Here is a 26,646-nt window from a genome sequence, read left to right as displayed (position 1 = left end):
CCAGCAGCTGCCCTGACTCTGTTTCTACTTCCCTTCTACAGCCAGAGAAGTTCAGTAAATGTTAAGAGAAGATCGGAAGTCAGTGGGATAACTGGGATGTTTTGGTGACGCTTACAGCCTGGCAGATGTGGAGGTGAACAACACTTCTGCTCTGAAAGATGATAGTACTTTTGAAAAGGTTTTGTTTGTTTTTTTGCCCTAGTCTAGGGCAAAGTGGGAGTGGTTAGACAGGAAATTAGGTAATTACCTCAGAGCAACCATAACACCCACTCAGTAAAAAGATTAAGATAAAAATGTTTCCATATTAAGTTTAAATTGCCATTTTTCTTGAGATGTGCGTGAAGCCTTTGCTTAAAGTAAGCATGAGCAAATATGGTCATGCTGCTGTTGAGCCTATTTGCTCACCAGCAGCATGAGATGCTGTTCTGGAATGGTAGCAGTAGTAATATAAATATATTTTTTGTTTTATTACCTTTTTCTTATATCGTGGTTGAATAATGATTCAGTGAATCTGGGATTTAGTTCAAATAAAATTCTTGCTATTATTCTTTCTCAGTTTATGGTGAGTTATCAGCCCATCTTAAACATGGCAAAATAAATAAAAACAAAAGTAAAAAGAAAAACAGTAACATTTACCATGTCAAAGCAATGTTTTACAGTAAAATAGTTTGAGGAGAATGGGGAACTTAATCTTGTTGTGTGTGTGTTTGTGAGGGAGGGAGGCGGGGCGAGACACAGTTCTCCTAAATACTGTCATATCTGTTAACTTCCTTGTTTGACAGCACATCCATCTGCCTACATGCAGAAAAGCACCATCTTGTTAGTGGTAAGTTTGCTTTCACATATTTTTTGTAAGTAACCATTTATGTCTCATGTTTTTTTATCCTTTGCTGTAGTTTCCTCTGGTTGTACATGAAATTGTACTAATGCAGAGATTCAAACACTAATTAGGGAAAGAACAGTGATAAAGACGGAGAGACATATGATGAGATATTTGGATTCAAAATAATGCACCAAGCAAGAAAAGTAAAAAATACAAAATTGTTTTTATTTGGGCTTTGGAATCTCAGAATCATTTGAATTTAATTTCAAAGTGACAAGTTAGGACGGTATGAATGTTCAAGCTTTCAAAAGGAAAGTTATTGATCTTAAAACTACATTGTAGAGTTTTTTGAAAACAGTAAGAGAAATCTAGAATTTAAAGTGATTTAGGCACTTTTTATTTGATTTATTTCATTTTTTTCTCCGAAGAGTTTTTGCGGCACTAGAGGCTCGTATTTTTGACAGACAGGAAAGAGGGCGAGGAGAGGGGGGGAGACAGTCGAACCCGCGTCGTCCGCGTTGAGGACTAAGGCCTCCAAATGTGGGGTGTGCTGACCCCCTGCGCCTGCCACGCCCCAATTTAGGCACTTTTAAGCATAAATATGAGAGCTTAAAAACTCCCATATTTAAAAAGGTCCCAGGTTTGAAAAGATCCCTCTATTGGAATTTTGGATTTTAATCTAAAATGTAATTACCAAAATAAATGCTTGAACGATATAATGACTGAAAAAACAGACGTTTTTTTCAGAATATGTTAGCACATCTTGCTACTGAAGGGGCGAGTTGCTTGGCTAAATCAAAAAGAGGAAGTACACCAATGAGCTGACGCTGTTGTCAGCTTTTTCCTTTTATGGTGTAAACGTAAGCTGCAACACGATCTCTGAATTTACAATATGTCAATTTAACACAAAACTTTGATGCTGCAAAAACCATAATATTTTATATTGTAGCTTTAATTTTTGTGTTGTTGACAAGACGTATTTGTTTTGTGTATTATAATGTTTTAGTGTGATCTTGGAGTTCATTATCTTTTGTATGTTTTTTGTCATCAGAGTATGGACTGGTGTGTGCTTTCACTTCTGCTCCTTATGCTGGGCAAAAATGGTAAGTTTGAATAATTTGAAAAACTTATTGCATGAATAAGATTTATGATATGTCTTTCCGTGAGAGCAACAAACATTTTGCTTCCACACCATATTACATTTCTTACATGGACTTTGTGGTTTCTTTGAAGGGCTGGGTCTGCAAGAGGAAGTTTGCTCAAAGTCAGTGATCACTTCGTGTAAAGACTGCATCACTTCTGGGCCATTCTGTTCCTGGTGTCAGCAGCTGGTGAGAAACTGTTTTTGTATCAGTAGTTTAATGATAGTGGCTAGATGTATTAATGCAACTTATATGCATTAATTAATCTTTATATTTACTGTAATGCAGTCAGTCAAAGGTTGATATACTATTCATAACTGTTGCAATAACATATAAATGTGTTCCTGGCTTATTTACCTTTAATTTTAAGTGTCACTCAAAAACCTTACAAGTTAGTCAATGTGGACACAAGTTAAATGGTTTTCACCCCAGTGCACAGTTCTTTTTCCAGATGCAATAGAATTTATATTAGGAGCCCAAAACATATATCCTTGTAAAATTCCATAGTAACAGCTATGACTGCATGGTTTTAAATTGTCCTAACCCTAACCCTAACCCTAACCCCAACCCACAAATGTTTCCATGTCATAACACTTCACTCATCATCACATATATGGTAATCTGCAAACATGTTTTGTGCAGCACTGGTAACAGGAAGTGAGATGTTTTTCTGGTGAATGTTCCACTTTTAAATATATCACCTTTGAACTGAGTCATATAACAGATAAGCTGATGTTGAACAATCTAAACCTTATAATCACTCTATTGTCCTTTCATCGTCACTTCTTTGTCACCAAACAGGAAGTTTGTGCAACTCTAAGTTAAGGCCCTATTTCACCCAACCTTTTTCCTGTTTCACAATAGACCTTGGTTTTATGTAACTGACTTTAATTTTCCAGGCTCACAGCTCCATTATGCACTATGCATGAAAAAGGCCAGTATGGTAATATTCAAACTCTCAACTGTATATCCAGGCAGAACACAACCAAAGTGGGAGGGCCAAACCTTCTTGCAGTTTAATTTTTAAAAATGTTTTCTTTTTTGAACATGTAGAAGGTTGTCATCTATGTTACTTTATTGAATTCATACTTCCATTTGTGACTTAAAGTAGCTATGCAGCTGGTTTCATATGATTTCAAACTAACCCTAACACACTAAAAAAGCTAAAAACATTCCTCCTCCTTCTGGTTTAAATAATTTATAGACTCCATATTTTTTGGAAGTTTGACCTATCGAATCAGAGATGTAACATCAACCAAGAAAATAATACACCTTCCATGTTGTTGAGCAAACATGTATTGGCTTCTTTCACATCCAGGACACTACTTGGAGGGAGATCCTTTGCTCTATAATACAACTAATTCTTATTGTGTTTTTCTGTGCTGCAGCTTTGAAAACAGAGGCTTAAAGCTTTATCCACCCAGGAGTATTTTCTTTTAAAATGGAAAAGTTTAACTATTTGGTCTAAGCACATAGAAATGGTGTTTTAGTGGCCCTGAAACATGCTCTAGAGCCATATTTGTGGATATTTGGGGGTAGAGTGTTGCACAGTTGTTCACCACCGTTTGCAGAGACTGTCAGCTACTAATGGTTTCCATACTAATGTTTGCTCTTTAGTTTGAAAGATAATTTCTGATATTTTGTTCTTTGGCTTTCATATAGGATTTTACCAAAGCTGGTGAACAGGAAGCAGTTCGCTGTGACACTCAAGCAAAGCTGATGGCAAGAGGCTGCAAGAGTCAAGATATTATTTCTCCTCAGAACAACCAGGAGATTCAGCAAAATGACCCTTTATCCCAATCATTTGGCAGTGAAGAACCTGTCCAAATGACTCCACAAAAAATCCGCCTGATACTGCGACCTGGTGAGTACAGTCACTTGTTACTGTCCATACCACTGAATACATATCACATTTTTCTATATGTTAGAAAAACTTTGTGCTTATTACATTTAGGAATAAATGTTATCATCCTTTGGAAAACTCATCTCTTATTTTGCACTAACTGTCAATCTATAAAATTGATTGATTACCAATAATGGTAATTATCATTGCCATTATTGGGAATGGGTCCATGCATACAGTAGAAAGTAGCACAGCAGTGATGACTGTCAGGGTTGTTTCTCTCACTGAATTCTTTATGAGCACTGATATGAAACTAATTGTATCTTGTCTTTGCTTACAGGGCTTCCACACAAATTCAATGTGTCCTTTAAGAGGGCTGAAGGTTACCCTGTGGATCTTTACTACTTGATGGATCTGTCCTACTCCATGAAGGACGATCTGGCTAATGTAAAAAAACTGGGAGGAAATCTTTTTGATGCTTTGAATAAAATTACTAAACATGCTAAAATAGGTAATGCATTCTTAAAGCATTTCTCATCAAATGCACAGAACATTTCTCATAATGTTTCTCAATACCAGTAAACAAAGTCACAAACCAAAAAGCTGAGATTCAAAAGTCTAATTCAGTTCTTCTGCTGAATTGAATGTTTGGAATAAGCAGCTGATGCTCTACCCATTTGGAAAACAATCAAATGGGTTCAAAGACAGACATGAGAAAGGTTAATGATTTACATATAGTAGAGGAAATTCAATGTTTACAAGTTCCACACATTACATAGAACATATAAACATATTTCAATATTTGTAAACATATAAAAATGTCTTGACTCATTCTAGGAGTCTTTTCACTTTTATGTGTGTTCACACAACAAAATGTCTGTCATTGGTCCAGTAAAAAAAAAGCAGAAAAAATGTCAAGAAAAGGTCCTGAAGGGTATACAGTGTGTATCAAACAGTCACCATGCAGCAACAAGACCTGATTCTGTCCTTCTGGACGTCGGTTTCTAACGATCCAGTACCAGGGGATTCTGCTTGCTTTCATTTTTGTGGCACCATTGTTCATACCGTAACTGTTTAATATGCATTTTGAATTTTAGTAGGAGTCACTACTGCACAGTTTAGCGTGATTGATTTTACACCAATTACAGAATGACATGAACATTTGTTGATAAACATTTCAAATGTCAAAAGAAAATAGTAAAATGTCTGATCCTGCAAAATTCCTCCCAACCCAAAATGAGACAATTATTTGTTTCTTTATTTTCATGTTTTTTGCTGCTGTTTTGTGTGAAATAATACAAATATTTTAGACCTTACTTCAATGTGAGATTTGTACGCACAAAGATCAACAGGACTTTAATTAACTTTCACTTTTTTTAACTACAGCTAAAGTTCTTTTCTACAGCTTTCAACACAGTTCTCACCACAATATATTTCATTTGACTCTACTTTTATTAGACTTCTTTATTTACATCTGTGTAATTACAGGATTTGGGGCCTTTGTTGATAAGACAGTCCTTCCTTACACCAACACCAACGAGGAGAAACTCAAGAAACCATGTGATGAAAATGAGAATCAATGTCAGGCTGCCTTTGGTTATAGACATGTGCTTAGTATGACGCCGAGTCGGGAGGCGTTCACACAGAAGGTGACAGAGCAGTTTATCTCTGGGAACTTAGACTCTCCTGAAGGAAGCCTTGATGCCATGATGCAGGCTGCTGTTTGTGAGGTAAGGACTCCACCAAAGAGTGCACAGTCATTTACAATCTGTTAATCAGTGAAACTGCAGAAGGACAATTGTTAAAGTTTGTTTCCATGGAAGTGAAAATACTCCTGATGTAATGTAATTGCAGAGCCACTGTGGTAGAAGTTTGATATGATTTACAGAAGCAAGTTTATACAAACCAGTAACTGTTGAAAAGAAAATATTGCCTATAATTTGGTAGAAGGGGCAGTTAAACCCTCACTCCTCCTTTCCATGAGCCAACAAAGAGGCAGATGCACTGAGAATCCAACTAGTCATTTTTAGACCAGAATAATTTATTGTTCTAAATTGTTTTTGTTAGGGCCCTCCTGTTACTGTTTGTGCCCCTCGAAATAAAAGTAAACTAAATTATTGATAAACAAAAAAGAAGCTCAAAACAGGGCATTTAGGGGGTCAAAGGGGCATTTTTGACAATTGCCATTGACAATTGATGGCACTGTTCATTTCATTCATCTTCAGTTCAAGTGAGTTGCACTCACTGTCTTTGCACATTTTCCAAAAAGTAAAGATGGAAGTTTATTGTAGTAAGACATTTTCCCCTTTCTGACACACTTTACAGGATCAAATTGGCTGGAGGAACAACAGCACTCGGTTGATTGTACTCGCCACAGATGCTGGATTCCACATGGCTGGGGATGGAAAACTAGCGGGCATTCTAGAACCCAACGATGAACTGTGCCACATGAAAGACAACCTTTATGTAAAAAGTAATGAGATGGTATGCATGAATTTGTGTTTTATTTATGACAAAATGAAATTAAGAAGTGAATTTAAGGAGGAACAATTTTGCTTTATTGTTTGAAGTATCTCCTGACACAATCCAAGAGGGTAATTGGGTAAATGACAAAAACTAAATACTTAAATAGCTGCTGACATTTCCCTCCTCTTTGAATTTTTCCTTACTTCACAAAGACACTGCTTCATTATTATAATATTTTAATTCTAATTAACAAATTCTTCAATTCTACTGTGCAGGACTATCCATCTGTTGGACAATTAGCTATGCAGCTGGAAAAAAACAATATTCAGCCAATATTCGCTGTAACAGACAACGTGAAGGATGTTTACAGGGTAATACTGAACATTTCTTTTAATGTTGAAAGTTTTAACAGAAAAAATGTCAACTTAATCTAAAATCTGTTTGTTCCATTCTTTCTTTAGGAACTAACTAAAATGATTCCAAAATCAGTGGTGGGAGTCTTATCATCAGATTCAAATAATGTTGTTCAGCTAATTGAAAGTGCCTACAAAGTAAGTCTATTGTTTGTTATCTAGTACTTTTCTTTGCACACTTCAATGACACTTAGGCTGCATTTAGACCAACCCAGGAGTAGATTCATGAATCTACTCCTGGGTCTGGCTAGAAAGTCAGATTCTTTTGGGGGGATCTGAATGCAAATTTGAATTCCAAAACGGACTTAAAAACTGAACTCTGACCTGCCTAAAAACCTGAGTCTCAGGTTTGATGATGTCAGTATTTGACCACATGATGGTTGGACACCTGAGAAAGATTGTTCATATCAAGTTTTGTGTATTTCAACCTTTGTATCAATCAATCAATCAATCAATCAATTGATCAATCAAATTTTATTTGTATATCACATTTTTTCAAAGTTCTTTACATCATAGAAAACACAAAAACATAAAGTCATCAAGTGGGGGGGATCTGGCCTTTGCATCCACAAAAGGTTTTCTGGTTACTCTCCTGCTGTTATATGGAACAAAATACCTATAGCTTTTTTTTTTCCAGCTTCACACTCACAATAATGCAGTTTATAGCGGTGTTAGCAGCTTTTCAACAGTCTTCTGGCTCAAGGCTCCGAACACCTTTTTCATCGGGCAGAGTTTCTCTCAGGGACTCCGTTGTCCCTCACGGATTTTTGTGCAATTGCATCATAGAACCAACAATTAAACCATGACATTAAATCAAGTTCCATCATTAAATTTGTAATTACAAATTTAAATCAATTGATTACATTTCAAATACAATTCTAAACAGGTGTGTTTTAGTTGAGATTTAAAGGAAGTCAGGGTTTCTGCTGTTTTACAGTTTTCTGGAAGTTTGTTCCAAATTTTTGGTGCATAGATGCTGAAAGCTGTTTCTCCTCTCTTGGTTCTGGTTCTGGGGATGCAAAGCAAAACCAGAACCTGAGAGTCTGGAAGGTTGACACAACAACAGCAGATCTTTGATGTATTGTTCAGTGATTTGAACCGTTCAGTGATTTGTATGTGGAAGTTACAAAGTTTCAGAATTTTTGTGAGAAAGCCAACTTTGAAGCCTGGCCTGCCCATTTAGTATGCATGAAAACTCAAGCTTTTGATAACTTTCAATCCCCTATGCTTTAAGGGCATATTGACCAAGTATGGGGAAGATACTTGGCAAAATCACTCTGAGAAATTTGTTAAAGTTGGACATGCATGAAAAGTAAAAAACTCTCAAAAATTACCATTTGACTCCAAATGGTCAACTCCTTGTATACTGTCAAAAGACATTTTTCTTGTTTGAGTGGGTTCTACCAATGTACCACATTTCAGCATTCTGTGATTTACCAGTTGGCCTATCTCACATTAGGAGATGCTGTACAGCAGCTTGGCAACACCCATTAAATTCAAAACAATTATTCAATACAATTCAATATATTCAATATATTAACATTTTGGGTACAGTTTGGAGAATTTGTAAGCTTCCAGAGTGATTTTTCTTCCTCTGAGAATCTTAATAATAAACATTTGAATTACATAGGCCTTCACAGTGCTTTTGTTACTCGTCATTAATAATTGTTTGCTGGTTTTGGAAAAAATGTACAAACATGTCTAATCAGTATATTGTTGCAGAACTTAACATCTAAAGTCACAGTGACTCATGACATTCTTCCTGACAACGTGAGAGTTGAGTACTTGGCATTGTGTGATCACCGAATAAATGAGAGCCCCAATAAAGGCGTCTGCGATCAAGTGCAAGCGGAACAAAAGGTCAGTGTTTTGAGATGCTTTTATTCTGTCATAATCAAGTGAAAATGAACCTTTTCAAATCTTCAAACCTGGTTCATATAATCAGATAAAAGATGTAATAAACTTTTATTAATATAAATTTGTTACCTTTTTTTTTTTACAATTGTTGACGCAGATTAAATGATTAACTACTGTAGATTTTATGAGCCAATAAACCTTATGCTTTTAGCTATCTTAGCCCTCTATGTTTTAAAGGTGTATAAAACATGTTATGGAACTGTCGCCATTTCCAACCTTTCCAACCTACTAATACTGAAGTAGGAAGGGAAATCTAGATTTTCTTTTGCATCCCTCACTGCATCTAACAAAATTGGTTATTTGCTGGCTTGTTTGTCTCATATATAGAACTCTATTACTTTATTGCTGTTACTGTGGTTACAGCGCAAGAACTGTGTGTCCGCATCTGGGGGAATATCGTTAGCGCTGCTATCCGATAGTGTCTGTGTTTTCAAACTGTCAAATAAAGCTCAGTTATAAAAGACAAAACTAAAGAGACCTCTTTAGTTTCTGATCTGCCCCAACCAGCCCAGGGAAAGGGCGGCTGGGTGGCCTTGGCTGCTTCAATGTCACCCTCAACCACAAGAGAAAAAAGTACCCATCTCAGGTTTATGTTCAGTGGACATAAAGTCAACAATCTACTCAGCAGATCGTGTTGAGTAAGGATGAACTTGGTGAGGCAAGTGGATGAACTGACCAACAACATAGGTGAACAAAGGGCTGCAAGCATATGGGGACCATGGTATACTAAAAATCAAACCAGTTAACATACAGCTAAAGGATGAGACTGTGCCATATGACATACACTCTGCATGCTGTACTCTTCCTCTTGCAACAGAGTTCAAGAAGAGGTGGAAAGAATGGAGTTTCATGGTGTCATAGAACGAGTTACACAACCTATTGAATAGTTTCCTCTAAACTAAATGGAGCTACAGTATTTTCCTCTCTTCACACAGCCAGTGGGTTCTGGCAAATCCCTCAACATCCAGACAACTGCAGATGAACAACTTTCATCACTCCATTTGGCAAGTAATGTTTCAAGAGGATCAAGACTTTGGCATCACCAACGCACCTGAGATCTTCCCATGGAAAATGTTGGCGATATTGGAGTGGCTTGAGGGTGTGGAAGTTTTCATGGATGATATTCTGGTATACATGGAGCAACAAAAGATCAACACGACCACTGGCTAGAAAGGGTGCTGCAGCGCATCAAACTGGCTTGTCTCAAATTAAACAAGGAAAAATGCTCTTTTGGACAGAACCAGTTGGGCTTCCAGACCCAGAAAAGGTAGAAACTGTTCAGCTGCTATTACCACATGATAGCAGCTGAAATGCTAAGCTCCTGAAAATGTGCAGGGGTTTAAGAGTCCTGCGAATGATGAACTACCTTGGGAGGTTTGTTCCCTTCCTTGCCTTTGCAGGGCTACCCTGGTATGAACTGTTGAGAAGTAACAACATCTGGACCTGGGCCCTGCACAGCAGTCAGCCTTTGAGAAAATAAAACATGCTGACTACAGCTCCAGAACTTGGCTTTTAAAACATCAACAAACCAACAGCAGTTTCAACAGACACAAGCAGTCATAACATCTCTGGACAGTGATGTTATGTGGCTGCTGTAATTAAAGGCATCCCTGCATCAGTATACAGCATGGCCGCAGCAGCTGATGGAGGGCTTCAGACTGTCATCAAACATATCAGAAATACCGTGGAAAAGTGCCGTTGAAGATCAGAACATATATGAAAGTTCATCTGTTTCTCTGGAGATCTCAGTAAAGCTGTGATGCAATGTCAGATCTGCCAGCAACAGAAACGAACACAACAGAAGGAACCACCAAGAAAAATGATGTTGACATCTGCGAACATAAGAACAGCTATCTGATCATAGCATATAGCTCACAATTTTTGGAACTTTTACACCTGCTATCTACAGCCACCAGCTAAGAAATTCAGAAGTTTAAAGAAACCTTTGCCAGGTTTAGAATTCCAGAAACAATAATGGACCCCAGTTCTGCAGTGCAGAATTTCAGCTGCTGGCAAGGAAGTTTGATTTTAAATACATCACATCCAGCCCTCAGCATCAACAGACAGTGCAGAGTGCAAAGAGGATGCTTTAAAATAAAGACCCTCTATTAGCTCTCATGTGCAACATACTAACTCCATGTCCCACAACATGGGGAGAAAGATCAGAACCACATTCCCAACATTAGAGTAACCTTCGACCCAAATGGCCCAACAGAAAAGCTGTGAAACAGAAGGATGCTTGTCAGAAAGCCAAACAAGCTTTTTATTACAACTGCCGCCAGTGTCAGACCTCTCCCACAGTTACGGCCTGGAGACAAAGTCTCCACCAAATTAAATTCAGAAAAAACTTGGGGGACACCAGCAGTTGTTCTGAAGGAGTTTGTTATTCCAAGATCCTGAAGGGGCGCTGCGTCGAAATCGTTATCTCAGAGCTGAAACAACAGCACCATCTGCACAACCTGCTTTAACTAAAACTGCTGAGATAGTGCCCCAGCACCAGAACTTTAAAGAACTGAGGTCCCAGCACCCACCCTATGGGTGACCCAGGACAGATTTGCACAAGATATGGATGCTTGTGAAAACCAGTCGAGAGATTAACTTTGTAGACTCTCAAGAAACTTGTTAGATGCTCTCTTTTTGGGGAGGGGATCAATAATAAAAACAAACAAAAAGTGGAAGGCAAAATACAATAGAAGAGAAGTAAATATTTGTGCATGTTAATGCTTAATTTGGTAATTATCTTGATTTTGAACTTTATAAAAGTGATCTAGCATTTTCAGCTATGTTTCATATCACAAACTTTATTTAGGAAGTATAAAGAGGTTAATGTAAATCTTTTCCTTTAAATATATCCAAAGGCATGAAGTGATATCTGAATAAAAATTATAATTAGTTATTGTGGCTGACAAAGTATCAATTTATGTTGTTTTATAGTTTCTACAAACATGGAAAAAAGGGGAGATGTCCTATAGAACTGTTACTTTATGTTATGATTACTTTGTTACTATTACTGCGGTTACAACAAAAGACTCATCAAGTAAGTGTGAGAGCTATGTGTATGGTTCTGGGGGAAAACCTTTAGAGCTGCCATATGTTACTGTGTGTTTTCCAACAGTCAATATAGCTGAGTTATAAAATACAAAACTAAAGCTTTTTTTACTGTGTATGTAAATATACCTAAGGGTTGTTTTGCTGAGCTTTGTGGGAACACCAACAAAATGATGTCAGTGTACAGAAACCAAGAAATTCTGATTTCTGGGTCCATTTAGCTCAGGGATGCTGCACAAAGTCATTGCAGACAGAAAAAAGTGCACTTGCTGTTGTAAAACATCATTCTCTTACTCTAGGAAGAACCATAAAGTAGAAAGGGACAGAGTGGTGATGTTAGGCATTAAGTGGGCTGGCGCTCTAAAAATCTTTGGTACAGTGGCATTTTAACTAATACACATTTAATTTTGAACTGGAGATGTACCATGGGAGGTAGTGCTTTCAATAGCTTGTTAGCTCTGATAGATCCTTTGCTCTCTTTACAGATATCATTTGAGGTCACTGTGACTGTGGACAAATGTATGACGGAAAAGTCTTTCACTATCAGCCCACTGGGAATTAAAGACAAACTGACGGTAACCGTTTCTACCAACTGCGAGTGCCAATGTAATGACCCTGCAGGCAGCAATCACCCTCACTGTAACAACACAGGAAGCATCACCTGTGGTATTTGTACGTAAGTTATCTTCCTCAAAGTCCCTCTTTTAATATTTTAGTCACATATTGATGTACAATGAAAAAATGTGTCTTCAGTAAAACAAGTATGTATTCAGTATTGCCATAGGAGTGAGACATGTAGTGGGAGGCCCAGATGGTAAGTTAACCCTAGGCATTTGAGATCTATGCTGATTGTTTTAAAGCACGATTTTGGAATAATTGGCCAATTTTTAAAATCTGAGAAGCCACACACAAGCCGATTAAAAATCTTAAGTACGACAGGTTTATACCATGTGTGGTGTCCAACTACAGGGCAGGAGCAACATACCAAACACAAACCAAGTCAAATTCCAGATAGAAAATCCCATAAAACCCTACCATCCCATACATGAATTTAAAGTAAGCAAACAATTTCATAATTTCTTTTTTTTTCTGTTCATCTTTGCCACAGGCAAAGTACCATTATAGAACCTCGCTTCAGTACTGTCACAATTTGGGCAAATGTGAATGGATCCGTTTGTATTGCTTTTGATAAAAAGGAATACCTTAAATAACTTTTTTCCTCCCATATTTTATATCAAGATATTATTTTGACAACCCTATAACCTACTGACAGTTGTTTTTAAGCAGGTAATAGGATTTTCAGTGGTCATGTGTTGTCATCTAAGTAGTTAGTACATTGCATCGGGATTTTCTATCAGGGACAGGTAAGGTGAGCCTCAGCCCCTCACCTCAAACAGGTTTACCTGGGCATGCAAAATGGATGAATATGATGTATGGAATACATTTTTTATAAAATAGGTAAAGACTGTTAAAAACAAAGAAAACTGTAATTAATTGTAATATTATTTTTAATATTTCCTTTTACAGATGCAATAAAGGTTTTGTGGGTCAGTTCTGCAACTGTGCTGTTGGAAATAAAGATGAAGGCTCTATTCGAGCGTCCTGTCGGAGGCAGAATGGCACAGAGTGTGAGGGTCGAGGGGATTGTGTATGTGGCAGATGCCAGTGCCACACCACAGAGCAAGGAAGCTCTTACCATGGAGACTACTGCGAGTGTGATGATGAACACTGTGAGAAGTATGAGAACAAGCTATGTGCAGGTAAAGTATTTTTTAACTACTTTTAAATTAGTTAAAAGTACTATATCATCTACTTTTAAAGTAGATTGTATATTTTTTATATGAAAATATTTCTCAACCAAAGACTTACAATTAGATTTGGGACCTTTTATATACAAAACAAATTCAAAGTGGAAGTCACAAAGGTCATTTTTAAATCAAAGAAAACATTTACACTTTCAAAAATAACTACATTTGCAATTTGGTCTTGTAAGTATTACTACTAAGCATTTTTATTTAGTTTAACATAAGATTTCAAAATATATTTATTTTGTTTTTAAACACAACTATCTAAATTCTTTAAAAACCCAAGATGTCTTTAAACTCCATCCTGTCGCTCTCCAGCTTAATAAAAGTCACTTGTGCTCATCCTGCCCAACAGGATCTGTCCTTTTGTTTCTGTTCCTGGATAATGGTTAAGGCCAAAGACAGAAATTAAGCACTAGGGGCCTAAAGGTTCACTTTAACCATCCTTAGTTCTTTCCAATCAGAAAGGTGTCTGAAATCTAGCTAGAAGTGTTTTGTGTCAGAACGTTTTGGTCAAATGGAAGAGGTTATTTATGAGACATTTTTGTTCAAGCTGCGTCTTTAAAATAATGTTCAAAATAGCAGGCATACAAAATAAAACTCACATCTAAAAAACAAAACAAAATAATTTATGCATTTAAAAGAAATTATTTGAAATAATAATAACCCCCCCAAAACATTATGAACATCCTTCAAGGCATTAAGGCACAGTCAGTTTGGTGCTAACACAAAGGCAACATTCAGGCTTTGGTGGATGTATTACTTTGGGTGAGACTGGAAGGCAGAGGAACCGTGTTTAACGAGGTCATTATTAATGTTGATGAAAATTAAAGTGGACAAAATATGACACCTTTTGAATTCTCATTACTTTCAGGACATGGTAAATGCAACTGCGGAAGGTGCCAATGCGAAAAAAATTACCAAGGCACTGCCTGTCAGTGCAAACTTTCTGAGGATGGCTGTCGTGCACCAGACAACTCTGTTTGCTATGGCAGAGGAAATTGCATATGTAACCAATGTGAATGCATAGAGGGATATCACGGTCCACACTGCAAGGAATGCAGTGGCTGCACTTCTGTATGCCTGACCAAACTGTAAGATTAAAGTTACTACTTTATTTTAAGTTACTTCCAGAATGTTAATGGCTCATTGATTGACTTTCTTGTACTATCATGAAAATTATATGCCTTATCTTATTTATCTGTTATCTGGTATTTTAAACTGTTCTATTTGTACTATTCTCAGGAGTTGCATTAGCTGCCTTGGCTTGAGACAGTCGAAAGAGGACTGCAACCATGTTTGCAACAATAGCATTTCAAAATATGAGAAGGTTGAGAAATTCAGCTTGCAGAGCAAAGAATGCCACCAAAAGGACAGTGAGGGATGCTGGATCAAATTCAAGCTGGACCAGTTAACTGGAAAGGATAATTACACTGCTGAAATTCTGACAAAGAGAGGTATGTCACTGATTGTCAGGTTTTTTTATTTTGTTTTTGACCTATTTCAATAATAATCTGCATTGTTAAACGGGAGTGGCCTGGGAGTCCAATCTCTCTCATTAAAAGGTGTTGGACACTCTTCCACTCTGGTGAGAGGCCCCAGGCAGGAGCGACCATACTTGGTGACCCCATCTTGGCACCTGTACATTGGGGGGACAGGTTCTGTCTGTTGTTTGGTGCGTTCAGATTACCCAACGTTTTTGGAGTCCTTGGAGGGGGGTATTGGAAAGTGCCCTCCCTGGGGGACTTCTTTGTCTGCTGGGGGACTTGAAAGCTCTTGTGGGCAATGAAAATGAGACCTGGAGGACTGTAGTTGGGATGAATGGCTTCGCTCAATCTGAACTCGAGTTCTGTTGTTGCACTTTTGTACTTGTCATGAATTGTCCATAACAAACAACATGTTCAAACATAAGGGTCTCCATGCTTGCTCTTGGCACCAGGACACCCTAGGCCACAGTTCATTGATGGACTTTGTTGTAGTATCATTGGATTTGAGGTCACATAGAGGTGCAGAGCCGTCCACTGACCACTACCTGATGGCAAGCCGGCTCTGATGGTGGGGGATGATGCTGGTCAGATCTGGCAGACCCAAAAGTATTATAAGGGTCTGCTGGGAACCCAGAATCTTCAGTGAGACAGAGCTTTAATGCTCACATAAATTATGTGGTGTGAAGGACTTTACCAAGCTCCGCCCGCAACCAACCGAGAAAAATCCCACTTGGCTGCAAGTCTCACAAACAAAGCCTGGTGGAGCTTTGTTTCCATGTAAACATGGGGTCTTCCACTTGGACTGACAGAGTATTTCTGAGTCGATCAGTGCATCATTTCTGCCGGATTTTTACCAATATCAGCTACAACAATGGTCAGAGGAACTAACAAGTTCATGTCATCTTTTTGGATGACATCAAGGTGTTAGAGCCACGCGATGCCTCCAACATTATGCATGGCCTGGCAAAATGCTTTTGGTCGATGAGGAAAACGGCAGTGATAAACCTCAGCATCAATATAGGTGTGGACAAAATCACGATGCTTATTGTTCTTGCAAGGCTAGGTAAGTTGGGCAATAAAATCTTTAATGTATGTCAGATAAATATTGCATATTGACCTGTTTAGCTAACGTAAGACTGTGTAGCAGACAGGCTTTAATGTGTAGAAGTTGTATCAGTACTGCCGTTATGCTGTACTTAGCTTAAAAGGTGTTCATGATGGATGTGTTTATTATCGATTTTCTTTTTTCAGACAGAAAAAAAGCAAATCAATAATACTTACACCAGCACACACTCCTTTGTTCTTGTTGATCCTATGGAGGTTGAGCTGCTCATGTGGTCGTACACAAGCTTTGATCTAAACAAGGCATTCTGATGCTTCCGATTTTGGAAATCTGTGAATATTACTACCACAAATACAGTACAGATACCCCACTGGCAATGGAGAAGCATTCTGTTTCAATTGTTGATGAGAAAACTTTCTGCCAGTCTGCTAGTGCACAATGTAGTCTGGTGGCACATTAGCTTATGTTAGTGAGACGCCCCGCGATGCCTCCATTGCGATGGCCACTACGTAGTAGCTGGATGGGCATCAGCCAATGAAACCAGTGGTAAGGTCTATTAAGGCAAAGTCAGTAATTTGATCAATACGTCAGAAAGGAGGAGCTATGGATTGGTTTCTAAGCTAGCTGTTTCAGGCTTCTAGAAATATCGCCGTCTATGAGCCCCAACCAGGTGTGTTTCCTTCAGAGACAAATTAGCTTGATTCCAGCAAGTAGAAACCATGAATAAACTGACAAAAACAACGTTAGCCACTCAGTTCAATACTCGCAATTCTTATTTCCGATCTACATTTTGGCGCTTTGAATGATGAAGTGACATAGTGGCAAAGGGTCAATACTTGATATCTCCTTTGTCATAAATGCTGTTTTAACCTAAACAATGTGACATTATCTGGAAGTCATCTGGCTAATGGCCAAAGGCTTCATGCTGATATCTTAGCATCAAATAAATGCAAATCAGTCTGAATAAAAGAATACTAAAGTGTGTGTGTTGATAGTAATAGGGGAAAAAAGCTTAGACACCAGGTTAGACCTTCTGCAGGGTAATACCCAGGTTTGAGGAACTTTCCGGACCCGTTAGATGGAGAGCTGGTCAGTAGTCAGCCCAGAGGAGTTGTGAGGATTAGGGCGGGGCTGGCTATTGCGTAATAACCAACAAGGCCCAGGGAGAGGATGAGATTTGCCCAGAACTCCTTAAGGCTCTGGTGACTCAGCAATATTGCATGGACATTGGCGGCAATCCCCCTTCATTGACAGACTGGGGTAGTGGTCTTCCTATTCAAACAGAAAGACCATAAAGTGTGCTTCAACTACAGATGGGTCACATTCTTAAGTCCTGGAGAAGATGATCTGTTTTTTGAACTTCGGATTCAGGAAGAGCAGTGTAGTTTTTGCCCTGGTTGCTGAACATTAGATCATCTGGAAGGTGCATGGGAGTTCACCCAACCAATGTACATGTGGACCTAGAAAAGACTCTTAGGGAGTACTGTGGAGGTGTTTTGGGAGTATGGGGTGCCACATTCTTTGATTGGGGCTGTTAGGTCCCTGTATGACTAGTGTCAAAGTCTGGTCTGCATTACCAGCAGTAGGTTGGGCTAATTTTCGGTGAGAATTGGACTCCACCAAGGTTTCCCTTTATCTCCGATGCTGTTCTTTACTTTTATGGACAGAATTTCAAGGTGTTGAGGTGAGTGGTTTTGGTGGCCTTTATGCTACAAATGACATGGTTCATCATCTGATCATTAGATCATGACCATTAGATAGTCATGATCTCATGGAGTGGTTTCCAGTCAAGAGTGAAGCAGCCAGGATGAGGATCAGTGCCTCCAAATCCGAGGGCATAGTCTTGAGCCAAAAAACATTAGCGTGCCTTCACTAACCTGCCCCATCTGCCTGGGAATGTCCTGCCCCAAATGGAGGAGTTTTGTTCATTAATGAGGGAAAATTGGAGCCGGAGATCGACAGCCGGATTCTAACAGAATCTGCAGTGAAGCGGACGCTGTGCCGGTCTGTCGTGCTGAGTAAAAACAGCAAAGCTCTCTATGTATCAGTTGATCTACAGTCCTTCTCTTATCTGTGGTCATGAGCTTTGAATCATGACTGAAAGAATGAGGTCACAGATACAAGCAGCTGAAATGAGTTTTCACCGTTGGGTTTCTCGGCTCTCCCTTAGAGATGTGATGAGAAGCTCAATAATCCAGGAGGGACTCAGAGTAGAGCTGGAGAGGAGGAACTGGAAGCATGGTTCGCTTGAGGGGAAAGCTGGGCTGGGAACGCCTTGAGATTCTCTCTGGAGGAACTGGCCCAGGTGGCTGGGGACAGGGAAGTCTAGGGCTCTTTACTTGGGCTGTCAACTCCAGATAAGTGGAAGAAGATGGATAGATGAATGGATGGTTTCAACTGTAATAAAATATTACATTTAGGATTTCATTAGGAAGTAAACGTGCAAAGAACCATCCTCATAGTAACATGACTACAATCTGATGCTATTGATAAGTTTGATATGATTTGGGAAAAATATCGGCATCACTGAATGTAACCTTACTGAGGCCTTTCTCTACCATATGCATTTCCTCATGTCCTCCTTTGAACAACTATTGGAAGTAAATATTTGGTACACTACCTCAAGTATTGAAAGTCAAATTAGAACCAAACCAGTTAGCAGATTTTTTTGGGTGCTGGAAGTTAAATCTACTTTAACCAGTGTTAGGCGTTCTACAGATTTTGGAATGCAAATCGGTTTATTTGTATCAATCAATCAATCAATCAAATTTTATTTGTATAGCACATTTCAGCTACAAGGCATTTCAAAGTGCTTTACATCATAAACACAAAACACAAAGGCATGCAACATAGAATAAAATACCAAGTTTTTTTTTTTTTTTTTCCCTCTTCTTTCCCTTTCTTCCCCCTTCCCTTTGACACGGAATTTAAGCGCCTGTTACCGCCGGACTCCGCTGTCCGTTTAACCACGGGTATTCACCAAGCCCCGTTGCCCACAACAGGAAAAAAAAAAAAAATTACATACATATCCACAAAATCAAATCCATACATATTACATTTCAAATACAACTCTAAACAGGTGCGTTTTTACTTGAGATTTAAAGGAAGTCAGGGTTTCCGCTGTTTTACAGTTTTCTGGAAGTTTGTTCCAATTTTTGGTCATAGATGCTGAAAGCTGCTTCTCCTCTCTTGGTTCTGGTTCTGGGGATGCAGAGCAGAACCAGAACCAGAAACCTGAGAGTCTGGAAGGTTGATACAACAACAGCAGATCTTTGATGTATTGTGGTGCTAAACCATTCAGTGATTTATAAGCTAACAACAGTATTTTAAAGTCTATTCTTTGAGCTACAGGGAGCCAGTGGAGCGACTTTAAAACTGGTGTTATGTCTCTATCTTCCTGGTTTTAGTGAGAACAGGAGCAGCAGCTTCTGGATCAGCTGCAGCTGGAGGATTGATTTGTTGGACAGGCCTGTGAAGACGCTGTTACAATAATCAATGCGACTAAAGATAAACACATGGATGAGTTTCTCTAGATCTGGCTGAGACATTAGTCCTCTAATCCTGGAGATGTTCTTCAGTGATAGAAGGCCGATTTTGTTACTGTCTTTATGTGGCTCTGAGGTTCAAGTCCGAGTCCATCACTACTCCCAGGTTTCGGGCCTGATCGCTGGGTTTTAGTTGTAATAACTGAAGCTGTGCATTGACTCTAGATCTATAGCTCTAGATCTATAACTCTAGATCTATAGCTCTAGATCTATAACTCTAGATCTATAGCTCTAGATTTATAGCTCTAGATCTATAGCTCTAGATCTATAGCTCTAGATTGTTCCTCTTTAGGTCCAAAAATAATGACTTCAGTTTTATTTTTGTTCAGTTGGAGAAAGTTTTGGCACATCCACACATTTATCTGCTCTAAGCATTTATTCAGTATTGGATGGGGTCAAAGGTCACCTGGTGACATCGTAATGTAGAGCTGTGTGTCATCCGCATAGTTGTGGTAGCTAATATTATTTCCTGTTATGACCTGAGCTAGTGGAGAATATAAATATTAAATAAGAGGGTCCTAAGATTGAACCTTGGGGTACCCCACATGTGACCTTTGACCTCTTTGATGAGAAGTTTCCATTGAAACAAAGAAATTCCTGTTCTTTATGTAGGATTCAAACCAGTCGAGCACCGAACCAGAGAGTCCAACCCAACTCTCCAGTCCATTCAGTAATATGTCAAAAGCTGCACTGAGGTCCAACAGAACCAGCACTGTGGTTCTGCCACAGTCTGTATTTATATGGATATCATTGAATACTTTGACTAGGCCAGTCTCCGTGCTGTGGTGAGCACGAAAACCAGACTGGAAAGAGTCAAAGCAGTTGGTCATCATGAGGAAACTATTTAATTGTTTACACACAGTTTTTTCAATAACTTTGCTGATGAATGGGAGGTCAGAGGTCAGAGGTCGGCCTGTAATTCTGCAGTAGTGATTTGTCCAGGTTGTTCTTTTTAACAGTGGTTTGATGACTGCTGTTTTCAAAGCCTGGGGGAAAACACCTGATGTAGCGATGAGTTTACGATTTGGATCAGATCAGTAGCAATAACAGGCAGGACTTTCTTAAAGAAATGTGTGGGAAGGACATCCAGACAGCAGGAGCTTGAACTTAATTGACTTATAATTTCTTGTAGAGTTTTATAATTAAGTAGTTGAAAATGGGTCATTTTTTCTGTATTTGTTTTGTTTTGGTACAGCAATGGTTCTGGCTTTGAAGTTGATGTACAGATTAATCCTCTGATTTTTTGGATTTTCTCTGAAAAGAAATCAGAAAACTTATTACAGGCAGCATTAGATTGGAGTTCAGGTGGAAACGTCACAGGAGGTTTGTGAGCCTGTCAACTGTTGCAAATAAAGTTCGAGCATTATTGATGTTTTTGTTTATGACATCTGCAAAGAAAGCCTCCCTTCCATGTTTTAGTGTTAAGTGATAGTTACGTAGTTTTTCTTTGTAGATGTCGTGATGAACGTGAAGTTGAGTTTTACGCCATTGCGGCAGACTTGTCTTGCAGACCGAACTATTTGTGCATTTCTCCATGGAGATTTCTTTCTACCAGACACAACCTTTACTTTAATTGGAGCAATGGAATCAATGATATATGAAACTTTAGACTGAAAATCATCTAACAACTGATCTACATCATTACAGTTTAAGGGTGAGGAGGAAGAGTAGATTTGATTAAATGTTTTCTGTGAAAGAACGTTTTGTGACAGTAGCTGTTTGTCCAAGTGGGTCAAAGAATAAAGAACCTTCAAAGATAACAGCAAAGTGATCCGACAGGGCGACATCAGTTACAGAGACATTGGAAATATTCACACCCTTACTGATAACCAGTGTGTCCTTGAGTGTGTGTTGCTTGTTTAACATTTTGTGTTTAAACCAAAATTTTCTAAAATATCAGAGAGCTTTTTTGCTCCTCTGTTTTCGGGTTTGTCCACATGAATGTTAAAATCACCAACAATTATTAAACAATCATAATCAATGCATATGAGAGATAAAAGATCATTCAAGTCAGTAAAGAAATTTTCCACATATGCTGGAGTTTTGTATAAAGTTAGTGTCAAAGTTCGTTTGAAGCCTTTAACCTGAATTCCAAGATACTCAAAAGATGTGAAATGACCGAAAGAGATTTTACTACAGTTTATGGTATTTTTAAATATAGAAGCCACGCCTCCTCCTTTTTTATGTTTTCTATTCTCACTTAAAAAATTGTAGTCAGGAGGCGCTGATTCAATGAGTACAATTTGCTCATTATCGTCATTCAACCATGTTTCTGTCAGAAACATAACATCAACATTATACTCAGTGATGAAATCATTAATTAACAGAGCTTTAGCACAGAGTGATCTGATATTTAAAAGAGCTACTTTAAGTGGCTTGGAGGCAAAAGATTTTCAGTCTGAGGTTCCTTTAGGCAGGGGATCACTCTGAGGTTTGAATTAGGACCGCTGTATTTCATATTTCTGGTTTTTGTAAATTTTCTTGTAGTGATCCGGACAGGTAATGTCCTGTTCTGCAGAACCCGGGGGCCAGACACATTCTGGATGGAGACGGGTGTAAAGATAATATCTGGTCCCCGGCCTCAGACCTCAGAAACGCAGAGTGATGGATCCTCTGGGAAGTCAGGGGCAGGTTGCTTAAATGTAGTGAGGTCTGCTACTGAGTGCTAAGGAGAGACGTGCCGAGGCGAACCTGTTGATTCATCCCATCTGTAAATGAATCAACAGTACTTTTCACACCTGTAGAAATACAAAGTGTTTTACATAAATAAAAGGAGGTAATGAAGAACAGATAGTATCATTTACAACAAATATCCCAAGGTATTTCACAAAAAAAGACATAAATCCATTCATTCTATTTGTACATTTGAACATATGTTGTCTAAAATGGGCATTGGGATAATACATCATTACATTAGATGCCAAGCGGTCACAGTTTGGGAACTCATGGACCATGTTGTCGTGGATATTTAATGAAATGTATATCATTAATAGCTTGATTCTAATCTTACAGAATGCCCTGAACCACCCAGCGTCATAGCTATCATCGGAGGTTCCCTTGCAGCTGTGGCTGTGATTGGGATTCTGCTCTTGATGCTGGTCAAGTTACTCATCCACATGAAGGACCTGAAGGAGTTCAAGAAATTTGAGAATGAGAAAAAGAAATCCAAGTGGGCAAATGTAAGTTGTTTTTGTAATTAATATTCTATCTGTCTGTCTGCCTGCCTGGATATGTGTTTGTGTATAGCATTACTCCATCTGGACCACTTTTTTCAGTAAAGAGTAATTACTGAAAAAAGAGAACATTACTATTTCAAATCTAGCAATCAGATTAAAGTTATTTATTCAGATCATTGTGCGTTAATATTTTATTTTGTAATTTAATTTTATTTCACATGCTGTCACATGGAGGTCACTCCAGTAGCTGAACATGTCATGACAAAAATGTTAACAGTGGAAGGAAAAGACAGATTCACATTTTGTTGCTGGAACTATTTTCTGTGGTCAAGTCCGATTATTGTAACCAACTTGGGGCTTGTTTTCTTATATATATATATTACAACGGCTGAGTGAAGTACCATCAAAAAGTCTCATTGAGAATGTGAATGCAGCATTGAGAACGATCCCTACCAACACCATAACAGAAACCAATGAGCTGATCTACAACTCAGCATCAGTGATCCTTGAGATACTTGGCCATAAGAGCAACCATGAGACCCAATACCCACCATGGAAAGACGGTTAGAGGCTAAAATCAAGGTAACAAAGAGGGAAGTGAGCCAACTGTCAGAGCTCCACAAGGGTACAATGAAAAGACCAGTACCCAGAAAGTACAGTCAGATGCCCATACCTGAAGCACTTGAAACTGCCAAACAGAGGCTCCAAGCCTTGTCCAGCCGCCTAAAGAGATACACAAGGGAGAATGAATCCAGAAGGATTAACCGGCTCTTCCACTCAACCAGCTAAGGTGTACTCTCAATGGCAGGGTAATAACAACAGAGTAGACCCACCAAGGCTGGAGACTGAACAATACTGGAAAGGCATATGGGAAAGGGAGGCGTCCCACAACAGCAATGCACAGTGGCTGATCTCTCTACGAGAGGACCACAGCAACCTCCCTGAGCAAGCCCCGGTAACCATCACTGCTACAAAGTGGGACTCACCCTGAATGGTTAACTGAAGGGCGGACAATCCTAATCCAGAAGGATCCATCAAAGGTTCCAGTCCCACCCAACTACCGACCAATAACCTGCCTCTCCACAACCTGGAAGCTCATGTCAGGCATCATAGCGGCCAAGATAAGCAAACACATGGATAAACACATGAGCACGGCACAGAAGGGTATCGGTGTAAATACCAGAGGAGCCAAACACCAACTCCTCAAGTTGCCCGAGACTGCAAAACCCGACACACCAACCTGTGCATGGCTTGGATCGATTACAAGAAAGCCTATGACTCAATGCCGCATACTTGATCATTGAATGCTTAGAGATGTATAACATCAACAGGATTCTGAGAGCCTTCATTGCAAACTCGATGAGGCTGTGGAAAACCACCCTTGAAGCCAACTGCAAACCACTTGCACAAGTGTCCATCAAATGTGGCATATACCAAGGAGATGCTCTGTCCCCGCTACTGTTCTGCATAGGCCTGAACCCCCTCAGCCAAATTATCAACAAGACTGGCTACGGATACCGACTCAAAAATGGGGCCAACATCAGTCACCTCCTCTACATGGATGACATCAAGCTGTACGCAAGAGTGAGCGAGACATCGACTCACTGATCCACACCACCAGGATCTACAGCACTGACATTGGGATGTCATTCGGACTAGAGAAATGTGGTTATTTTTTGACCTGATCCAAAATGATTTGCTCTGGGCAAACTGTGGTGAGCATTTGGTCAGGACCAGAAATGGACATTGACCCAATGTCTTTTGTTTTCTTCATTCCAGCGCCACTAGAAAGAAAACATCGTCACAGTTCTGTAAATGGTGACAGATACAGAAATCTCATTGAATTTTTATGCAGAATTTGTTCAGACCTGGACCGCATCAGAATTTGAGCCTTTTTTCAGATGTCAGACCAGTTCATGATCCCGACCCGACCTGAAGCTGCTGCATCTGTGTAAACCTTTGGGAGACTGTTCTGATCTGGAGCCTTAGATTTGCTTTGGTCCAGATCTCAATCTGTACCTAGAAACACAGAGAGATGTCAATAATGGATTATCAGAGTTGTGTACAGCCTGAGTGAATGTCTGCTGGGAACCAGCGGGGGGAGGGGGGGCAACGACCCCCCTGACCATTGCTGTTCCAGCACCTATGCACTCGTCTTTAAAAATATAGAGAGCAGTCCGTTGGTTTTGTATCCAGAATGTGATAAAGCACAGCTGACCGCTTGGCACCCTAACCCCTTCTGGCTCCGGCCCTGGACATACAGACAGGAGGAAGATGCTCTCATGGAATGGCAGCCAGAACAGTCAGCGACAGATTGGGCAATCCAACATGAGGTTCAGCTTCCTGCTGACTCACCAGCTTCGCTTCCAAGCATTTGAATGGCAAATTGCAAAAATTCAGAAGTACATTGGTCAACATAACTGGACAAGACAACACAAAATTTTGGTGGTCATTCACGTCATCTGTCTGAACTAATGAAGATTATGACTGCAATCAATATAGACCAATATTGCATTCCTTATGCAATATTGGGCATATAAAATGGGCCATTTTCACAAGACTGAAACATATAGCATGAAGAAATGTAACTAATGGTAAACTTTCTTTATTTCCAGGCTGACAATCCGCTGTTCCAGAATCCCACCACTACTGTGGCTAACCCTCTGTTTACTGGAGAGTGAAGACCCTCTACCACATATTGACCTTTATTCTACCACATATTGACCTTTATTCTACCACATATTGACCTTTATTCTACCACATATTGACCTTTATTCTACCACATATTGACCTTTATTCTAAGCTTTTCTTGAAACATATAATGCTTTCAGTGCTTTCATTTATTTGATGTATGTAATTTTATGATTATGTTGTATTAAAATTGTATTAAAATTTACTTAACTTTGTAAAGTGAGGATGGAGCGCAGTTGGTTTGTGGAGCTCATATAACCTATTTGCTAATATTATAACACATACCTTTTTATGAAGACTGTACAGTTCATCTGCTGTAACAATTAACAATTTGGAGAATTGCACCATTTATTTTCATGAAACTGTAAAATCTTAGTACAAATAAACTCATCAGAAGATGACCACTTGCCTTAAACTGAGTTTATCTCTGTTTAGTCATAACTATTAAGACATTAACAAAAAACTTCAAGGCTTTTTCTTTTGTTTTAATAGGTGAAAAATTAGTAATACAAACAATTAGATTTTGTTCATGCCTCTCATTGTGTCTATGATATTTTTTATAATTCATTTAGCTTTTTATATAATGCTTCACACGTCTGTTAAAATATTAACTTTTGTGAATATTGTTTGAGTCATAATCAAAAGACAATGTGTCGGAAATAACCAGAAATAAAAGGAAGATTAGCTGCACTACATTACCACACGCTATGTGGAGTATGGAACAAGAAATGACTATAAAAGGTAATTTTCTATAAAAAGTGTTTTCCCTCTTTGCTGTTTTGCCCTTTACATTGCTATTGCAATTCAAACATGATCTACATAATTTGGCATTTTTAATACATCTTATTTACAAAAAACAAAACAAAACAAACCGATTTTTACAAAATACTGACAGGTAAACAAAAACCTGTAACCTCCATTACAAAACCTGTAACATAATTAGCTATTCAGCTAATTATGTTACAGGTTTTGAAATGAAATAAAAGGAAGATTAGCTGCTATTCAGCTAATTATGTTACAGGTTTTGTAATGGAGGTAACCTGAGTGCCTTAAGTGAGTCTCAACTGGTTGAATATAAAGATGAGGAATCTGGGTCAGATTAACCAGTACGAAGACAAAAGAACATTCCAGACAATTGGTAGAAAATTTTATAGAAAAGTGTAAGTTGCATAAGGTGGCAGTCCTTCTCGGGCTGACACTTTATCGTGGTGGAGGGGTTTGAGTGTC

The 26,646-nt window shown here is 38.8% G+C and overlaps 1 protein-coding gene across 1 annotated transcript; it reads left to right on the top strand.

Annotated features, from left to right (window-relative positions):
• Window positions 1–776: 776 nt before the first annotated feature.
• On the top strand, window positions 777–25,834 carry itgb2 (integrin, beta 2). The gene is made up of 16 exons (XM_055022387.1): window positions 777–826; window positions 1,875–1,926; window positions 2,057–2,154; window positions 3,628–3,829; window positions 4,149–4,319; window positions 5,297–5,538; window positions 6,134–6,292; window positions 6,550–6,645; window positions 6,736–6,825; window positions 8,410–8,547; window positions 12,138–12,328; window positions 13,180–13,412; window positions 14,332–14,551; window positions 14,703–14,914; window positions 22,565–22,731; window positions 25,344–25,834. Exons 1-16 carry the CDS (start codon window positions 800–802, stop codon window positions 25,407–25,409), a joined length of 2,364 nt encoding a protein of 787 aa, XP_054878362.1. The 5' UTR covers window positions 777–799; the 3' UTR covers window positions 25,410–25,834.
• Window positions 25,835–26,646: the final 812 nt, after the last annotated feature.

The sequence above is a fragment of the Poeciliopsis prolifica genome, unplaced genomic scaffold (genome assembly GCF_027474105.1).
Source record: "Poeciliopsis prolifica strain line A6 unplaced genomic scaffold, Auburn_PproV2 SCAFFOLD085, whole genome shotgun sequence".
Taxonomy (NCBI): Eukaryota; Metazoa; Chordata; class Actinopteri; order Cyprinodontiformes; family Poeciliidae; genus Poeciliopsis; species Poeciliopsis prolifica.
This window is presented reverse-complemented; position numbering and strand designations above follow the sequence as displayed.

Excerpts from the sequence above, each read along its gene's own strand:
- itgb2 (XM_055022387.1), top strand. The coding sequence starts at position 800 with ATGCAGAAAAGCACCATCTTGTTAGTG. Across the intron at positions 12,329-13,179 it reads ATCACCTGTGGTATTTGTAC|ATGCAATAAAGGTTTTGTGG; the intron begins GTAAGTTATCTT and ends TTCCTTTTACAG. Across the intron at positions 13,413-14,331 it reads TGAGAACAAGCTATGTGCAG|GACATGGTAAATGCAACTGC; the intron begins GTAAAGTATTTT and ends CATTACTTTCAG.